The 16458-nt window shown below is 41.0% G+C and overlaps 2 protein-coding genes across 5 annotated transcripts; one reads left to right on the top strand and one right to left on the bottom strand.

Moving 5' to 3' along the window:
• The first annotated feature begins 666 nt into the window (after window positions 1-666).
• On the top strand, window positions 667-9071 carry smpd1 (sphingomyelin phosphodiesterase 1). The gene is made up of 9 exons (XM_033609767.2): window positions 667-902; window positions 1081-1302; window positions 2544-2864; window positions 3027-3307; window positions 3642-3815; window positions 4159-4330; window positions 6733-6809; window positions 7320-7465; window positions 7553-9071. The coding sequence occupies exons 2-9, from the start codon at window positions 1099-1101 to the stop codon at window positions 7969-7971; spliced, it is 1794 nt and encodes a 597-aa protein (XP_033465658.1). The 5' UTR covers window positions 667-902; window positions 1081-1098; the 3' UTR covers window positions 7972-9071.
• A 1034-nt stretch (window positions 9072-10105) lies between these two features.
• tpte (transmembrane phosphatase with tensin homology) lies at window positions 10106-16432 on the bottom strand. 4 transcript variants are annotated; one of them, XM_078172470.1, is made up of 19 exons: window positions 16167-16432; window positions 15660-15750; window positions 15474-15554; window positions 15347-15394; window positions 15099-15260; window positions 14493-14612; window positions 13843-13942; window positions 13630-13693; window positions 13469-13533; window positions 13190-13250; window positions 13021-13102; window positions 12567-12655; window positions 12372-12433; window positions 12201-12281; window positions 11135-11240; window positions 10948-11045; window positions 10760-10855; window positions 10590-10660; window positions 10106-10497 (listed from the first exon to the last, which is right to left on the bottom strand). In XM_078172470.1, exons 2-19 carry the CDS (start codon window positions 15704-15706, stop codon window positions 10395-10397), a joined length of 1536 nt encoding a protein of 511 aa, XP_078028596.1. In that variant the 5' UTR covers window positions 15707-15750; window positions 16167-16432; the 3' UTR covers window positions 10106-10394. The 4 variants fall into 4 exon arrangements, with proteins under 4 accessions (XP_078028596.1, XP_033492966.1, XP_033492975.1 ...); XM_033637075.2 differs by having other exon boundaries at window positions 16178-16410; XM_033637084.2 differs by having other exon boundaries at window positions 16051-16190.
• Window positions 16433-16458: the final 26 nt, after the last annotated feature.

Raw genomic sequence — 16458 nt, 5'->3', positions numbered from 1 at the left:
TTTCCTTGTTTGTTTTTTGCTAATTTTCAGGTTATTTTTTGTCAGTTTTTTTTTCTAATTTCATGCTATTTTTGGGCCATTTCTTCTTTAGTTGCTCATTGCATTCTTCCCATGTTTTGAAAGAAATTTATGATGGGAATTAACAGTTTGATAAATTGTTTTGGGTTTTTTTGACTAAGCTACAGTGTAAGTGGTGCAGGATCAACCTTTTGAAATATAATTACCATAAATGTATTTTTAAAATTATTTGACAACAAACATTTTTAAGCACTTTTTTTCAGGTCATTATCTTGTTTTTATTTTATTTTATGTATCCATTTTTATTTCTATTTCGTTTATTTATTATTTATTTATTTGCAAATTTTAAGTTTTTTGTTTGTTTGTTTGTTTTTTATTTTATTTTATTTTTAGTTATTTTTTTTCTCATTTCTTCCTAAGTTGCTCATTGCCTTCTTTCCAAAGAAATCAAGCCACTTTGCTCAGGTGTCATACAGTTAATGAAGCTCCTGCTGTGAAAGCACACACATAAAGCATGCTGGCCAGATAGGGGAGATAAAAATCTGTCAGATCGATGCACTCTTCAAAGATCAACCAGCTGCAGCTCATGTCACAATTTGTTCTGAACAAAAGAGGGGAAAAAAAGTTGTGGCACGTGACGAGTCAGCTGACTGTCTGCGCCTTTCACAAGACCGAGCCGAGCAGAGGAGACACTCACACCATAACATCTGTTAGCAGAGTGCTGCCGACCGACGAGCCTTCAACAGCTCTAGTCTACCTTTGTTTTGTACACTTTGTGGACGAGGAAGCGGGACTCTCTTGAACCTCCTGCCCTGCCTGTGTCCACCTCACCTGGGGAAGACGACGACGACGACGACGACACTCCGGTCTGCACTTTTTGGGAGGTACTGGCAAAACACCAGCTAGCTAGCTACATTGTTAGCAGCCTGTTATCCGGCGTTGTGTCGATACCCCTTTAAATTTGCCTGTGGGTGCAGCATGAGACTCATACTCTCAAGTTAAGGGGTTAAACTGCACCGCTGAGTGTTACTTTCATTTTGTCCTGGTTCTTGTCCCTCACAGAGGCTGCAGACGAAGACAATGAGGCTCCCCTCGCTGCTGGGGCTGATAACCTGCACCCTGGTGTTAATGATGTTTGGGTCCTGCCGTCCAGCACCGACCTCAGAGCAGCCCAGGATGGTGTTCATGGAGCAGTTTAGTCTTCCAGGGGTCGGGTTCAACTGGAGAAATGTTACCTGCCCCCTGTGCAAAGCACTCTTCACCATCGTTGATATCGCCCTTCTGGTAAGGTTTTAACATGTCTCGTACTCAGGCTACTAAAGAGGATATTGGAATATACATGTATCATTAGCAAGGTATTTTTATAGACTCAGTTGCCAGTTTAGTAGGCACACCTTGCTAAAACCAGTAGAGCAATCCTGCTGTAAATCCCACCCCTGTTCAGTGATGATTTTTATGGTTACTCTGCAGGTGTTTTAACCATCTGAAATTTTGTCCACCCTAGTTTATATAAGCATGTTAAATTACAGCTCTCAGTATGACACAAAACAATGCAACAGCACCACAATCTGCAGCCTCCAAAATAAACACCTTAATCAGTGTAGCAAAAACTGAAATTAAACCGGAGTCAAGATAAACTGTAGTGTCAGAGTCCTAATATATAATAATGGTAAATGAAAGATTAATGTTTTTAAATGCATCAAAATGTTGTTCCCGTAATTAGTTTGCGTGCGTCTGTTCTTTTTATAACCAGGCAAATATGTCTGACCTCCTGTTTACCGAAGTATGGGGGAAATGGTTGCACGAACTTCCTTGTCAGATGTCACGGATATTTGTAGCTTCTCTCAGTTTGGAAATATTGAATTTAATATAATTTATTTATTAAAGGATTAAGATATGAGCACGGTTAGTCTGGTAAGATGATAATATGACCAGAATCCTGTTGCTCAGTGCAGACAGACTACTTAGAAGATTAATTTATATGGGGTTACTCAAGTTTGCAAACGAAAGTGACACGCAGCACCAATACTTCCATATGGGGAAAGTCCAGTTCTTCCTCTGCCCCTTGAAGAAGTGAGAAATGGGATTTCTTTTTATATCTCCTGGTGTTCATAGCTGATTTTAGCACAAACGCATTCTTGAGATTTCTTGATCATATGGTCTCTTTGTCGACCTCAAGTGCTCCTGTCATCCAGCAGCTGCAGCTGTTGACCTTAAAAAACATGCTTTCAGAATTGGCCAGATTCATGTTCATTCAAATCAGAAGTGTAAATATTACACTTCAGTGCTGCACGCATCCAAGCGTGTGACTTGTCCATAATGTCAAGTGTTACATTGTGGTCTAGTAAGTTGGAATTTTAGATGATTCAGTTCAGTTTCAGCTTGGCTCATTTTTCAGGAAGTTTGAGGTTTTGACATCGGTGAGTAAAAGCTCTTGACAAAGGCCCCTTCAGGTTTACTGTTACATTTACTTGTGCTGTCACACCTCTAACCTCATCCTGCTCTGCCTTTGTTACCTCTTCTAGAGTGACGTAAATGAAGAGCGAGTAGCACATGCAGTTGGTGAGGCATGTATCCGTCTCCATCTGGCTGATGAGCAAGTGTGTCGAGAAATAACAGAGTTGTTCAGGGCTGACTTCATCCGGGCTCTGCAGCAGTCCTTACTGTGGCCCAGTGAAGCGTGCGCCCTGCTGGTGGGCCCTTCCTGCGGCAAATTTGACATCTACGACCCCTGGAACATCACCCTGCCAAAGGTCCCTAAGCCCCCTGTCACACCACCTTCTCTTCCCAAACCTGGTTCTCCACAGAGCAGGGTCCTGTTTCTAACAGACATCCACTGGGACCAGGTGAGTGTTATCCGTCTAAAAATCTGTCTGTTTAGCTGAAAGTAAAGTTACCATTTTCCTGGGACATTTGTAGTGACTAAGCAGAAGATGCTAGGAGGATTTTGGTCACCTGACTTTGTTTTGGATCAAGCCCTGCTTCTAAAAATAATCCCCTCCCTACAGGAGTATGTAGTCGGCAGCGCAGCAGACTGCAAGGCCCCTCTGTGTTGTCGCAAAGACTCAGGCTCCCCCAGCTGGAGGCGGAGGGAGGCTGGGTACTGGGGAACCTACAGTAAGTGTGACCTGCCTCGGTGGACGGTGGAAAACCTCCTGGAGAATGCTGCCAGAGACGGACCCTGGGACTGGGTCTACTGGACTGGAGACATACCAGCACACAATGTTTGGGCTCAGACCAGGAAACAGCAGCTGTCTGAGCTTACAACTATCTCCAGGCTCATCCATAAGTAATTTCTCTTTAGGATTTACATAAGATAAACATTATTGCTCCTTTCACACGCAGCATAATGGGCATGCGGTCTAACTATTAGTGCAGATAACTTAACCATTCAGCCATCAGAGTATTTTTTTAATAGAATAATTTGTGTAACATGGTTTTGAAATGTTAGAACATTGATATTATTAGAATTTCTGGATAATGCAGTTGCCCTAATTTAACTTCAAACTGGTCTTGTTCTCGGACTCGAAACATAACTGTTTCTGCGGCTGCTTTGGTCATATGTTTGTCATGTGTTGCCTGATCCAAACAGCTTTTGATTCTTCCTCTTATCTTCTGTCCAGATACCTGGGAGCAAATGTGACAGTTTACCCTGCTGTAGGGAACCACGAGAGTACACCTGTAAACAGCTTCCCGCCACCCTTTGTTCATGGCAACAGGTCCAGCGCCTGGCTCTACAACACCATGGCAGAGGAATGGGCACCATGGTTACCAGAGCAGGCTTTACAGACTTTGAGGTTTTTGATAGTCTTGTTTTTATCATATTTAAGTGGTTATTGCATGTTGACATTGTTGTGCAGGTCGGGCCACCCTGCAGATAAGACGTAAGCTCTGTTGTTAAAGAGTAACATCACGCAACGGCTTTGTGTTAGATTATAAAGTAGGAACTGTTTATGTCACATGTTTGCTCTTGTAGTTTTACTTTGGTTGACGTTCACATCCCTCTGCTTTGCAAACAGAAGTGGTCACATTTCTCTGAATATTGTTCCCTATCAAGAGGGTTTGGAATTTTGATGGGTGCCTGCGAGGGTGATTTTGACTTTCTGAATCCTTGACCTATGTCTTTGGATGTCATTTCAGATATGGAGGATTCTACACAGTGGAAATTCAGCCTGGTCTGAGGGTGGTCTCTCTGAACATGAACTTTTGTGCTCGAGAAAACTTTTGGCTGATGGTGAACTCTACAGATCCTGCTAACCAGCTGCAGTGGCTGGTCCATATTCTCCAGGAAAGTGAGGACAAGGGGGAGAAGGTGAGTGGGCTATTTAGGTAGCTTAAAGGGATAGTTTGAATCATTTATAAGTGGGAAACATGTGAGGTAGTTATCTATAGTAAGTAGGGATGCACCGAAATGAAAATTTGTGGCCGAAGCCGAATAATAAACGCTTGGTCGGATACCGAGTTTAGTGTTGTCAGGGTACCAAAATTGGGACCCACGTTACGATACCAGTGAAAGTATCACGGTTCTGAGTAGTATCACTATACCACAGCAAAAATGAGGCAGATGTGCCTTTTGTCATTTATAAAAAGATAAATCACTTTTCTATAATACATCAATGATATTTCAATGGAATAAATTACTTATTGACTTATTCATACTTCAAAAACAGCATCAATAAGTGATGAACATAGGGGGATCAAAATAAATAAGTGAAATAAAAAGCAACCAGCCACCCTCCTCCCCTGACAAGTCCCTTCATAAGTAAAGAACAGTCCCTAAAGTGTGGTGAGGTTTGTGAGCCGTTACCTGCCACAGAGAGAGAAATGTGAACGGCTCGTTTCTCCTATGATACGCCACATACTGTGTGCCGCCATGGCTCAGCTGTTCAGGTACTTTTGGGCATTCATGACAATAAGTTATTCACCTAGAGCTGGTCTTCTCCGTCGCCGGTAAGCCGTTATCATGTGCCACTGTATTTGACAGGAATACGTATTCCTGTCCGTGTCTGTGACCCCCGTTCAACCCACAACCGGCGGGATTTGCCGTTTTGTTTCTGCTGCTGGTTGAAGTCTGTACTCGCACAGCATGCTAAATGATTTATTTTGCCCACACAAAACTATTTTTAGTCGCAAATGCGAGTGCGGTGATGGACGGAGTAAAATATCGCCACACTGCCGACATTTTACTCCGTCCCTCACTGCACGCTGTTTGATTGCGTTATCAAAACACGCCGCTATTATTCGGCCTTGCTTTTCACTTATTCCACTGCATACCAAATCTGTGTTTGGTTTTTTTTTTTTTTTTTTGCAATATCCGGAACTGGAATATATTCGGTTACCGAATATTAGGTGCATCCCTAAAAGTGTCTTACATACAGTAGACATCGGTTTGCATGTACCCTGTTTGGAGAAGCTGGCATGAGTACCGAAACAGAAGCTAAGGAATGTACAACTCTTTATGTAATTTAGCCCCCTAAACAATGTCCCACTAAAAATCAGTTTAAGTGCATGCTATATTTGGGAATATTTTCACAGCTTTACCTTGCCATCACACAGCGATTTCCGATGGGTAACTGAAGCCATTGCATCACTCTCTTTAAAGCCAGACTCTTCTGAGAAAAACAGTAATTTGATATTACTAAACACAGGAGCTGCTGATTCACTGCTGCTTTGACCAATTAGTTTGTTTGTGTTATTGTGTGACTTTGGCATTTAAAAGGATTAATACAGAATCACCAACGTCACACAATAACACAAATTAACAGATGCAACGGTAGACCAGCAGCTCCTGTGTTTAGCGAGCTAAAATGACTGTTTTTATCAGTGGAGTCTGATAATTTTGAAAAGAGCATAGATGAGGAAGTAAACTGTAAATTGGTTTCCCTGTCTGAAATGGATGTCTGAAGGTAAGGTAAAGCAGTATTCTCAATGTACCATATGCTTGGCTTAAATATGTTTTGCTGCTGCCCCTGTCCACAGCCGTACATCACTTAGCTTCCGTGGCGGTACTCCTGTCTGCTTCCCAAAACTGAAGGAATGCCCATTGGCTGTAAAACATAATGGACATAGCTCCTGTGCATCACCCATTGGTTTGTTGACTCTCATTTTAAAGCTTCAAGTTTGGAGTGAGGGGTGGTTATGACTGAGAAGCTGAGGACAATGTCTACAGACAGCCTGTCACTCAAAGTGGCCCACTCTTGATAATGACTATAATTTTAAGCCTTAACAAAATGTAAATGGGTGACTCATATAAAAATTCACCCCCATACAGTTGTCATGAAGAGGGAGATTAGCTACAGATACCAAAACTGTTGTCTACAAGTACAAAAAAAAATCAAGATTCAAGAGGCTTTATTATCAATTCTGCAGTTATGTAACAGGCATACAGAGAATCAGAACAACATTTCACTTTGAATTGATCCACGGTGCAGACAGTGCAAGAGGATACGTTTAAAATAGAAGAGGTAATACAAAATGAAAATAAATAAGAGCAGACATTGCAAAGCTAATAAAACACTTACTGTGGAATCAATGAGGCTCAGGTTCATGTCCCACCTTAGCCACGTGCTTCATTCTGGATGTGGATAATGACTCTATGGCTTTCTTGTTTTACTTCCCTTTTATCACTGGAACTGAACATGCGATTGCAATGAAATGTTTGTTTATTGGTGCAATAATGTTCTTCTATGTGGTGTCATTTCCTCCTTAATTTAGGTACATATCATTGGTCACATTCCACCTGGCCTGTGTCTTGGCAGCTGGAGCTGGAACTACTATCACATTGTCAACAGGTAGCAACATTAATCACATAAAACAAAAAAAATGCAAAACCCCACAACTGTTAGAAATTGTTGTAGTGCAGTTGCAGTACATCTTTTTTAGAGGACATGAAGTTATGTACACTCAGCAGTGAATTTAATAAGTAACACTAATGTCCCCAATGTCAGTTCATAGCTGCTGTCTATTGTGCAGTAGCTGTCATATATTTTAAGTGCAATGCCAGTATATGGTAAATCTACCCAGATTATCTGTAGTCAAATAAGCTTGTGGTTGACTTATTACCAGCAACACGTGTTTCACTTCCTCTTCGTTTGCATGGCTGGATCAGATGTCTTTAGATAGATGCTTGTGTGGTTTTGTGAGTCCACTTAAATGTAGATACAAGTTGTTTTGCTTTTAATTTAAAGGTCAGTGACCTACTGTGGTTAAAGTAGCTGCATGCAACAGTCTGACCTTTTGCAAAAAGACATGAGACTAGTTGTAAAGTTTTCTCTTTTTGTTTGATATCCCATTTTTCCCAGATATGAAAGTACAATTACCGGACAGTTTTTTGGCCACACACACATGGATGAGTTCCAAATGTTTTATGATGAGGAAACAATGACCCGCCCGTTGGGAGTGGCATTCATTGCTCCCAGTGTCACTACTTACGTTAATCTTAACCCAGGTGAGTTCATAAACAAGTTGAGTGTTCTCCCAACATTTTCAGAAGCAGCACACAGTGAAAAAATTGTAATCCTTTTTCTTGTTCCAGGTTTCCGAGTCTACTATGTGGATGGGAATTACCAAGGCAGCTCTCGGCTGGTGCTTGACCATGAAACCTACATCCTGAATCTCACAGAGGTAAACCACAGTCCAGGAGATCCACGTGGCCCGGAGCAGAACCCCAAGTGGACACTGCTGTACCGCGCCACAGAGGCTTATGGTCTGACCAGTCTGTTCCCCTCCGACTACAACGGGCTGATGCAGACCTTTATAAAAGATGACCGGGTCTTCCAAAAGTTCTGGTACCTCAGACATAAAGGACATGTGTCAGAGCCCTGCAAAGAGACATGCAAAACTACACTGCTCTGCTTTCTGCAAAGCGGGCGGTATGATGAGCTGGAGCAGTGTGACCTACTCCACGGTTTTGGAGGGAACTTGGCCCGGGCTGCCAGAAAAACCCTCTGTTGATCTGAGGAAGTTTGGACTGAATGTGTGGGTGAGGAAAAAGCAATATGACCAAAAAAAAATGAAATTGAGCCGAAAAAATGTGTCTTTCTTGTTACTAGTTGGTCAACAAGGACTGTTGAATTTGTTCAATGACAAAGTCCCCTAAGCTATTACTCATTACTTTTGACAGTTGGCTGACTTTGTGAACCTGACATTGAGTCTGAAGAGTTCTGTTATACCTTGTGGTTGCTCAAACATCTGACTGTGATTGTAACAGGCCTTTGGTTTGTCAACTGCTGTTCTGCAACACCAGTTTCGCAAAGACTTCTCTGTTTACTTGAAATGCACAGTATTGCAGGAGTTGTGTAGTTTGATCAATGTGGTCATGGTTTTGGCAGTTCTACTGAAATGGGTGCCTTGTATCTGGAAAAATGATGCTAAACATATCTATGCTAAACAATCTTGCAACTTTAAAATGCTGTTGTGCACAGAATAGCTAGCACCCAGTCTCAAAATTATTCTTGATGTTAACATCCTTCAAATTGAGCTTCATAACATCCGAAGACTGATTTAAATTTATTTTAAAGCCGGAAGTTTAAGCATTATAATTGATGATCTCTTAGTGTAGGCCTGTCCCACAGTGCAGTGTTATCATTACATTTTCCGGGATTTGAAGGTTGTAAAGCAAATCAGTAAGCCTTTTACTTCATTAAATGTGGTGGATTAATGGATCTCAGGCATCACTTTTGGCTTATGTGAATTTGCTTCGCAGCACACAGTATCTTCGCTCAATCATTTTGTCTTGGGACTTTTGACTGAGATATAGGTCACTTGATTACTAACCTTAATTCGCTGCACCATCTGCCTCAGCATAGATGTCTTCAAACCTAAATAAGGAACAGTATTTCTCATTGAGGTTTACTTCTGTCTGCACTTTAATTCTTTGTTAGCTAGTCAATGTCATGGTTTGGTGGACCCAAAGTGTGACGAGCATGGGAAGGCTCTTAGATCTTGGTCTATGCGACTTGTGGCGTAACATGAGCATAACTTGTAATTAAACTTGTAAAATAAGAAATGATTTAGAGAGAATGTGTAAATTATGAATAAAAGATGAAATCTGATACATGTCTGCTTGTTTTGTGTTTGCTGAGAGGGAAAGATATTTTGAAAGAAAAGGTTTTGTGGCAATACATTAGTTAAATTAAAATACCAAAAGTCATGTCAACAGATGACCAATAATGCTTTTGATTCAAAATTGGCATTGTGATATTCAAACCTAATATAGCTGTGTAGCATATTTACAGATGTATGCAACTCACAGGGCTCGGAATAGCTTTTTTCTGTGTGCATGTAACTTCTAAATTACATGCATCAAAATGATTTTACCTGCACTACATTTTGTTTACAGCACCATCTGGTGTATTTTTCCTTTTGTTCGTGCTTGCCTCTCATCACTTTGGCATTATAGGTTATACATTTGTTTTTCACTGGGTTAGAAAATGGACGTCTCATGGCCAGTGCATCAGAGTTGGCAGCCCTGCACAACGTATTTTCTGCACCCAGTCAAGTACACTGGTGCATTTTGAGCTGAGAACTATGTGCACACGTCAAATTCTATGTGCGTTACCATGCATATGCATGAGGTATTTCGAGTCGTGACTCGTGCAGTAGGTGCATCATTGACTTACAATACTCATGAGTCACTCCCTTTTAAATAAAGTGGAACCATAAGAGAATAGGCCTGCAGCCTCAAATTATAGTTTAAGATAGAGCTGTCATTTCTGTTCTATAAGCCACCATGAGCACATTTGTGGGCACCTCTGTTTCTCGTGTGTCACCCTGTGTTCTGGTAAACCGCTTCACCTCAGTGAGTACATTTCCATCTGCTTTCCTTCACTAATAAACCACAGTGCATACATATATTCGGGCAGCACCTAAACATGGTACATTAGAAGAAAAAGAAGGCTTAGAATTGACTTAATGTATCAGGGGAGAAGAATTAATAATGGCACTGGGAAATAGTTCAAGACTCAAGAAATGGACTGTGTTAAAGACAAACCTTTCAACATTATTATTTCATCAGGAGTAAATGTTTCTCTGATTCTATTTCAGATTTCTTATTCTATTTTTGGACACCCAAAAGAGTCACGAAGCATACAGACATCACATTATTTAATTCTTCACATATCTCTCCATTGTAAATTTCACTTTAGGTGCCATGACTCATCAGAGCAATGCTGCAGCCTACATGATTTGACCCGGTGAGCAACCACACTGGTCTCAAGATCATACATGTGAACTTATCATTTTGTGCCTCCCTTTAACTTTGACACCAAACTCTCATTCAGTTCTTGAGTTAGTGTTCAAACTACCAATTTCTGCTCACCATCCATCATTCAAGGTACAACTGTAACAAGCCACTTTGTTGTTCTAAAGGGCTTTTATTATGGGTCTGAGAAGAACATAGTGACACCAAAGTCCTCCTTGTACAGGTCCCAGGTTTTCGGTTTGTGTGGGTTGTCCAGCTCTTCCCTGGATAGAAACAGCCTGTGGAGAGTTTCACAATCAATACTGATGTCAAAAGAAAATATGAAAACTTTTGAGTCAGGAGCTAAAGGAATGATGTATCAGACACATACTTGTTATCCTCTATGAAGGAGGTATTGAACCAGAAGTAGAACGGGACATCCTCGTATCCTTTTGGAAGACCCTAAGGGGAATGATGAAATAAAGTGAATTATAGGACAATCAGGCCAAACACCAGCTTTACTCTCATATGTAGTTACAAGGGGAAATTGTAAGCACTCACAGCACTCGATTCAAACATAACCTTCACGTCCCCATCAACCACAGGCCCATTCTGTAGGCTGATGACTGCTGCGTTGTTGCCCACATCAGGAAATACCTAAAAAAAAAAATTAAAAAAAACCTCATACATTCAACAAATGAATCCGTTTGACCTGATGAGTGCATGTGCAGAGAGTGTGTGAGACTTACTGTGCAGTTCTCCTGTTTGGCACACACACACAGAAACACCAGCTCTTTCCTCACAATTATCTTCACTTTGAGATCACTGCCATCACCTTTACCCACACCTGGGTGAGAGCACAAAAACCCCAACAGATATTAATGGACACAGCAATACTACAGATAAAGTTACATGTTGGAGTGCCCGGGGTTTTACCTGCTATGGAGTGGATGCGGATGCTCTTGATCCTGAGGCTTTTAGGTGGAGGCAGCTGTCTGTTGAACTTGGTCTTCATGACCTCATAGTACCCCACGTACCGGCTCTGTGGTTCAAAGACAGCATGTTCCAATACTGACTCAGTGTCTGAGGTTTCATGCTCATGCTTCTCATACTCATGGTCTCCACTGACAATCAATTCAATATGACTCAAACTGTGAGAACTGATCATAAGCTTATGGTAAGTATATGGTAAATGTGTGACACATTCTGTGTGTACATAATACAAATAAATATTAAATACGGTGTATATGGTAAATGATGATACTGCTAAGGATTGCAGTATCTTTCAAACCATTTTGATGGAATAATTCTTGTTTGTGGAAAAGTGAGCTGTCGTAGTTTAATTTTTCTTTGTACCACTGAGAGGCGCCAGTCACCTTCTTTCAATTTCCACACAAAGTCCTGAAATGTAGAGTTGCAACAATTCATTGATCACTTGTCAGCTACTGAAATTAATCACCACCTAATTTGACAATTGATTCAAGTTTTTTTTTTTTTGTCAAAATTCTTTGATTTCACCGTCTTAAATGTGAATATTTTCTGTTACTTTTGCTCCTCTTTGACAATGAACTGAATATCTTTGGGTTGAGGGCCTCATATTGGGCTTTGGAAAACACTGATCGACACTGATTTTTTAAAAACCAAACAACTAATCGATTGAGAAAATAACTGACAAATAAATCGACAATTAAAATAAACATTAGTTGCAGCCCTACTGAAATACTTAACGTTCTTAATTAATGCCTCTATTGAAAATAGTCTTTGTGGAGCGTTGGTGGCTTAGTGAATAGAGCAGGCGTCCCATGTACAAAGGCACTGCCTTGCTGCAGCGGCCGCAGGCTGGACTCCAGCCTGTGGCCCTTTGCTGCATGTAATTCCCCCACCCTCTCTCTCTCTCTCTCCCCATTTCACATTTTCCTGTCCATTAAAGGCAAAAGCCCAAAAAATAATCTTTAAAAAAATAGTCTTGTGTTGGTTTAGCCCCTGAGTGACTTGTTTATACCTGGGAGGGAGTCTCCACTCCCTGAAACTTGGAGCTCCGACTCTTGTCCGTCCTCCTCTCACCAAAATACTCCAGACTGTCCTGGTGGACAAACAGAAATCAATGTTAGTAAGTGTTTCAAACTGTTTGTGATCATTCATTAACTTTTGCTTGAGCAAATCTAACACGTACCTGTGCGCTCTCAAACTGGTCACTGTCTATTAACCAGGTGCACACCATAGTACCTGTGCGTCCTGTGACAGAGAGCAGTAGGGGGTAAACAAAGAGTGAAAGTTACATATTTTCTCTACAGAAAACTAATGTTCTTGTTCAACATAAATGATTCCCTAAAATGATAATCAAACAAGTTGGAATCTTTGGCATTACCTTTCCCTCCTTTACAGTGAATAGCGATGATGTTTTTGGGATCAGCAGACATCCAGTCCCTCACATTTGCTGTGTATTTCAGCATGTCCCTGAGAAAGACAGTATAACACACAATCATAAACACATTAAGATAAGCTGGCAAACTATTATACAACATGTAACAGTAGTTAGTGATACATCCTGTTTCTGTATGTGTTCATAATACTACTTACACAAACAGCGAAGGAGTGCTTTTTAAAATGCGGTAAGATAAACTTAATTGACACCACCACTGGAGAATTTAAGACTCATTTGCAAGCATTATGGTTGTGTGAATAATGCTAACATAATGTATCAATGTCATTACTATGATAACAAAAGGCCCCATTATGTAGCTATTATCTAAAGTGCTTCAGTATGATTACAAGCAAAAGGGAGAGGTAAAACAAAACATCACATGGAAAATGTTACTCACTCCAAGGAGGGGACATTGTGGTCATCAATGAACACCCGCTCAACCTTGTAGTGGAAGAACTGGGGGTCGTAGCCTTTCTCACCTGGAAACAAATGATGTTTGCATGGTTTGTGCAGTTATGCATAAAAAGGGTGTGCAGTGCATGTGACGAGAGGAGGTGTCAACTTACTGCACAGGTTGTAAACTTTATAGTGGCCTTCATGTTTAGTGTCTAAGAACCTGGCCACCTCCTGCAAAGACAGGGAGAAAAATATGTCAAAACACCTGCCTGCCTGTGTGTGTATATGTGTGTGTGTGTGTGTGTGTGTGTGTGTGTGTACTTGGGGGTCTGTGGGTCTATTGAAAGTTCCTTGTAAATATGGTGCCTATGAATGGACTTCATTATGAAACTGGCTAGTGTAATTAGATTTAAACTATCTACAGTGTATTCAGGTGGTGTAAGTCTTACCCTGATTGGATTCCTGTAGAATGACTGCTTCCCAGAGGAGGGGAAAGACATGGCGATGACACGGTCTAGCGAGGTGAGGAAAGATGCAAACAATTTTTTAGTCATCTCCACATATTTTCTGACATGCATGCATGGTGTTTTTTGTGTTATACAGCATGTACCTGTGACATAGGTTAGGTCAAGGTCAAATCCATCCTTCTGATAACGCCGCTTGTTCTCAGAAACCTGAGAAAAATAACAAGTCAATTATCAGGAACTAGTAGACATCTTCTCTCGTGATGCCTATCCCAGTTCCACACTGCAGCAATCCTCCAGACGATATTTACTAAATGAGCTATTCACAGTTTTCTATGCATCCTTGGTGACAATCTTACCATCCTCCTGGTGACCTTCTCCAGCTCTTTCCTCTGAGCTGCCAGTCTGAAAACCCGCACCAGGATTATTATTCTCAGGAAACGGAAAAATGACACCACCCTGATAAACAGAGAATGAAAAAAAATATATAATTATGAATCATTAAACAAATGCTAACATCTTAATCGCACTGACTATAATGTATTTAACATTAATATAAGATATACATATATATATATATGAAAAGAGATAATAATATGATCACTGACACACTATGTACTGCAGTGTGATGTTAGGCATTTTTGTTGAAATCCATATAGCATTACTAATCAATATTTTATGACATCAGTATACAGCCACACAGGTGTTCTCAATTACCCTGTGTGATTAGCTCTAGATGTTAATTAAGCACACTGTGTACACAGATCTGGCAACACAAGTGAAAACATCTGCATGGACAGACTATGAATCAATCAATTTCAGGACCATTACAAATCAATCTCCAGGTACTAAACCTAAACTTTTATGTCCAAATTAAAATCTTCCTCCTGGTGCTGCAGAGCTTCCATGTACTTTTATAATTCTCCACTACAAAGAAGCCAAACACAATTGTATGAGTCAATTCTAGTAAATCCACGTGTTAGCTGGGAGAGCAGGGGCAAGCAGGTACCTGGGGATGAGACTGGCTCCCGACAAGTCAGTGAAGGTGTAGATCATAGTGACCACCAGCGTGATTACCACAACACAGGCGTCTACGATGTTCAGCTTGGAGCTGAAGTAAACTCTGAACCTAAAAGACACAACATGAGAAAGTGAGCTGAGGAAACTTAACAGATATTGCAACTACTAGCATGTGTCTGAATCTAACATTACTGTAGTAGAAAGTTATGTATAGAAAGTTATGTATTCAGTGACACTAAACTGGAACTGAGTCAGTAGGTTTCCCAAGGACCGGTCCTATACATGCCATACGCTTCCTGTCCAGCTTCCTCTCCATAACTTCCTGTTTAACAGCTAATCACTCTTGACTTCTGCTGACAAGGGACTCTAGGGCTGTTTGCATCACTCTTTCAAAAGATTCTCGCTCTCAAATTCAAAAGCAGTTGTGCAGTGATAACTGAAGATGTAGGTAAACTACATGTGAATATATCATATACAATTTATAATATATTGAATGAATGAATGAATCCCCTTCTAATAGCAAATAATTGACATAAGCTTCAGAAGTGGCTATACTGCTACACTACTGCATGCAAGGTCTTGCTTTCTCACTCACCCTTGCACATAAACTCGCAGGAGGACGTCAGCGAGGAAGAAAAAGGAGATGATGAGGGACACAGCCTCTAAGGCATCTCCAACATCTCTGCTCTTGGCTGGCAGGGACAGGTCCACAATCACCAGCACAAAGTCCACAAGGATCAGTACCACTCCAAATACACTGGACGACAAGACAATCAGCATTAGCAAACACTACCATGTAAGGACAGAACCATCACCGGCAAATATTCTCCTAAAAACACTCACCGAAATCCAAAAGACATAACAAAAGGTTCAATCTTCTTCCGGATATTGCTGCGTAGGAGAAAATAATATTAGTCAGTGGATGTGCTTCTGAATAAAAGTTTTGCATACTGTCTGGCAGCAAACTTACTGATACATAGTGTCTGGTACCACACTGTCATCCTTTCCATCGTCAATCTCCACTGAAGCATCCTCCATCTTTGCTATGTTTCTAATAAAAAGATGTGCAAGATGAAATGTTCACAAAAAGCAGGCTGATAAGACACAACACCCTGCAAAACACCACCACGTTCACATATACAGCAACATTACTCACCCATTCACACCTGAATCTGACCCTGGATTGAAATGGACAGAGGACATGGTGTGTGTGTCTTCCTTCTGGCTTTGTTCTGAACCTGTGGTTTCTGCATTTGAAAACAACAGTGCAAATAGTCAGTCTCCACAGTTACAATGCAAAAAACAAAAAGAAAAAACTTTGTGTCCTGTCCTTAAATACTGTATCTCTCTTTGAGAAAAAGACAAACACTTTAATCATGAAGCTTGTAATCAGCATCCAGGGTGCTTTAGTGCTTCCTGAATCAATCACACAGCAAGTCCTCTGATTAGCCGTCGGTGCAAAACATACAAGCAAGCAAGGAAATCAGTAACTGCTCCAGAAAGTCAAGTGAAAAATAAAAACAAGCAGATTAAACAACACAAACCACCCGCTTTTCAGCTCCTCTGGGCCAAGCACCTTCCCACAGTCCCCTCTTCTCCTCACAGACTGTTTGTTTACCCGATGGAAACAAATTAATCCCCCAAAAAGTCTCCAAACTCTCACCGCCTGCTCACCGTTAGGGCTGTCATTCGTGAAATTATACGGGAGTTAGTCTTGTGACTTCTTGCGAGGACAAAGGAAGACGGTTCAAAGGTTAACCGGGTAGATTTTTTTTTTCTTTCCGTCCATCCACTATTCCTCTGCGTTTCTGCAAACGTAGCGGTTTGGGACTTCCTGGAGCTCAGTGAAAAACGCTCGGCCCTCTTTTCTTTCTCCGTTACTCTTTAGTCATCCTTCCTTCTCACAACCGCTCATTCACACGAAAACTGACTGAGTCTGACCATAACCTCTCCGT

Source organism: Epinephelus lanceolatus, chromosome 11 (assembly GCF_041903045.1).
Source record: "Epinephelus lanceolatus isolate andai-2023 chromosome 11, ASM4190304v1, whole genome shotgun sequence".
Lineage (NCBI taxonomy): Eukaryota > Metazoa > Chordata > Actinopteri > Perciformes > Serranidae > Epinephelus > Epinephelus lanceolatus.
This window is presented reverse-complemented; position numbering and strand designations above follow the sequence as displayed.

Coding starts and splice junctions, on each gene's coding strand:
- smpd1 (XM_033609767.2), top strand. CDS start 1,099: ATGAGGCTCCCCTCGCTGCTGGGGCTGATAACCTGCACCCTGGTGTTA. Junction 2,865..3,026: donor CAGACATCCACTGGGACCAG/GTGAGTGTTATC, acceptor CCCTCCCTACAG/GAGTATGTAGTCGGCAGCGC. Junction 6,810..7,319: donor TACTATCACATTGTCAACAG/GTAGCAACATTA, acceptor CATTTTTCCCAG/ATATGAAAGTACAATTACCG.
- tpte (XM_078172470.1), bottom strand. CDS start 15,706: ATGTCCTCTGTCCATTTCAATCCAGGGTCAGATTCAGGTGTGAATGG. Junction 11,046..11,134: donor CCGCATCCACTCCATAGCAG/GTAAAACCCCGG, acceptor GCTCTCACCCAG/GTGTGGGTAAAGGTGATGGC. Junction 10,856..10,947: donor CCAAACAGGAGAACTGCACA/GTAAGTCTCACA, acceptor TTTTTTTTTTAG/GTATTTCCTGATGTGGGCAA.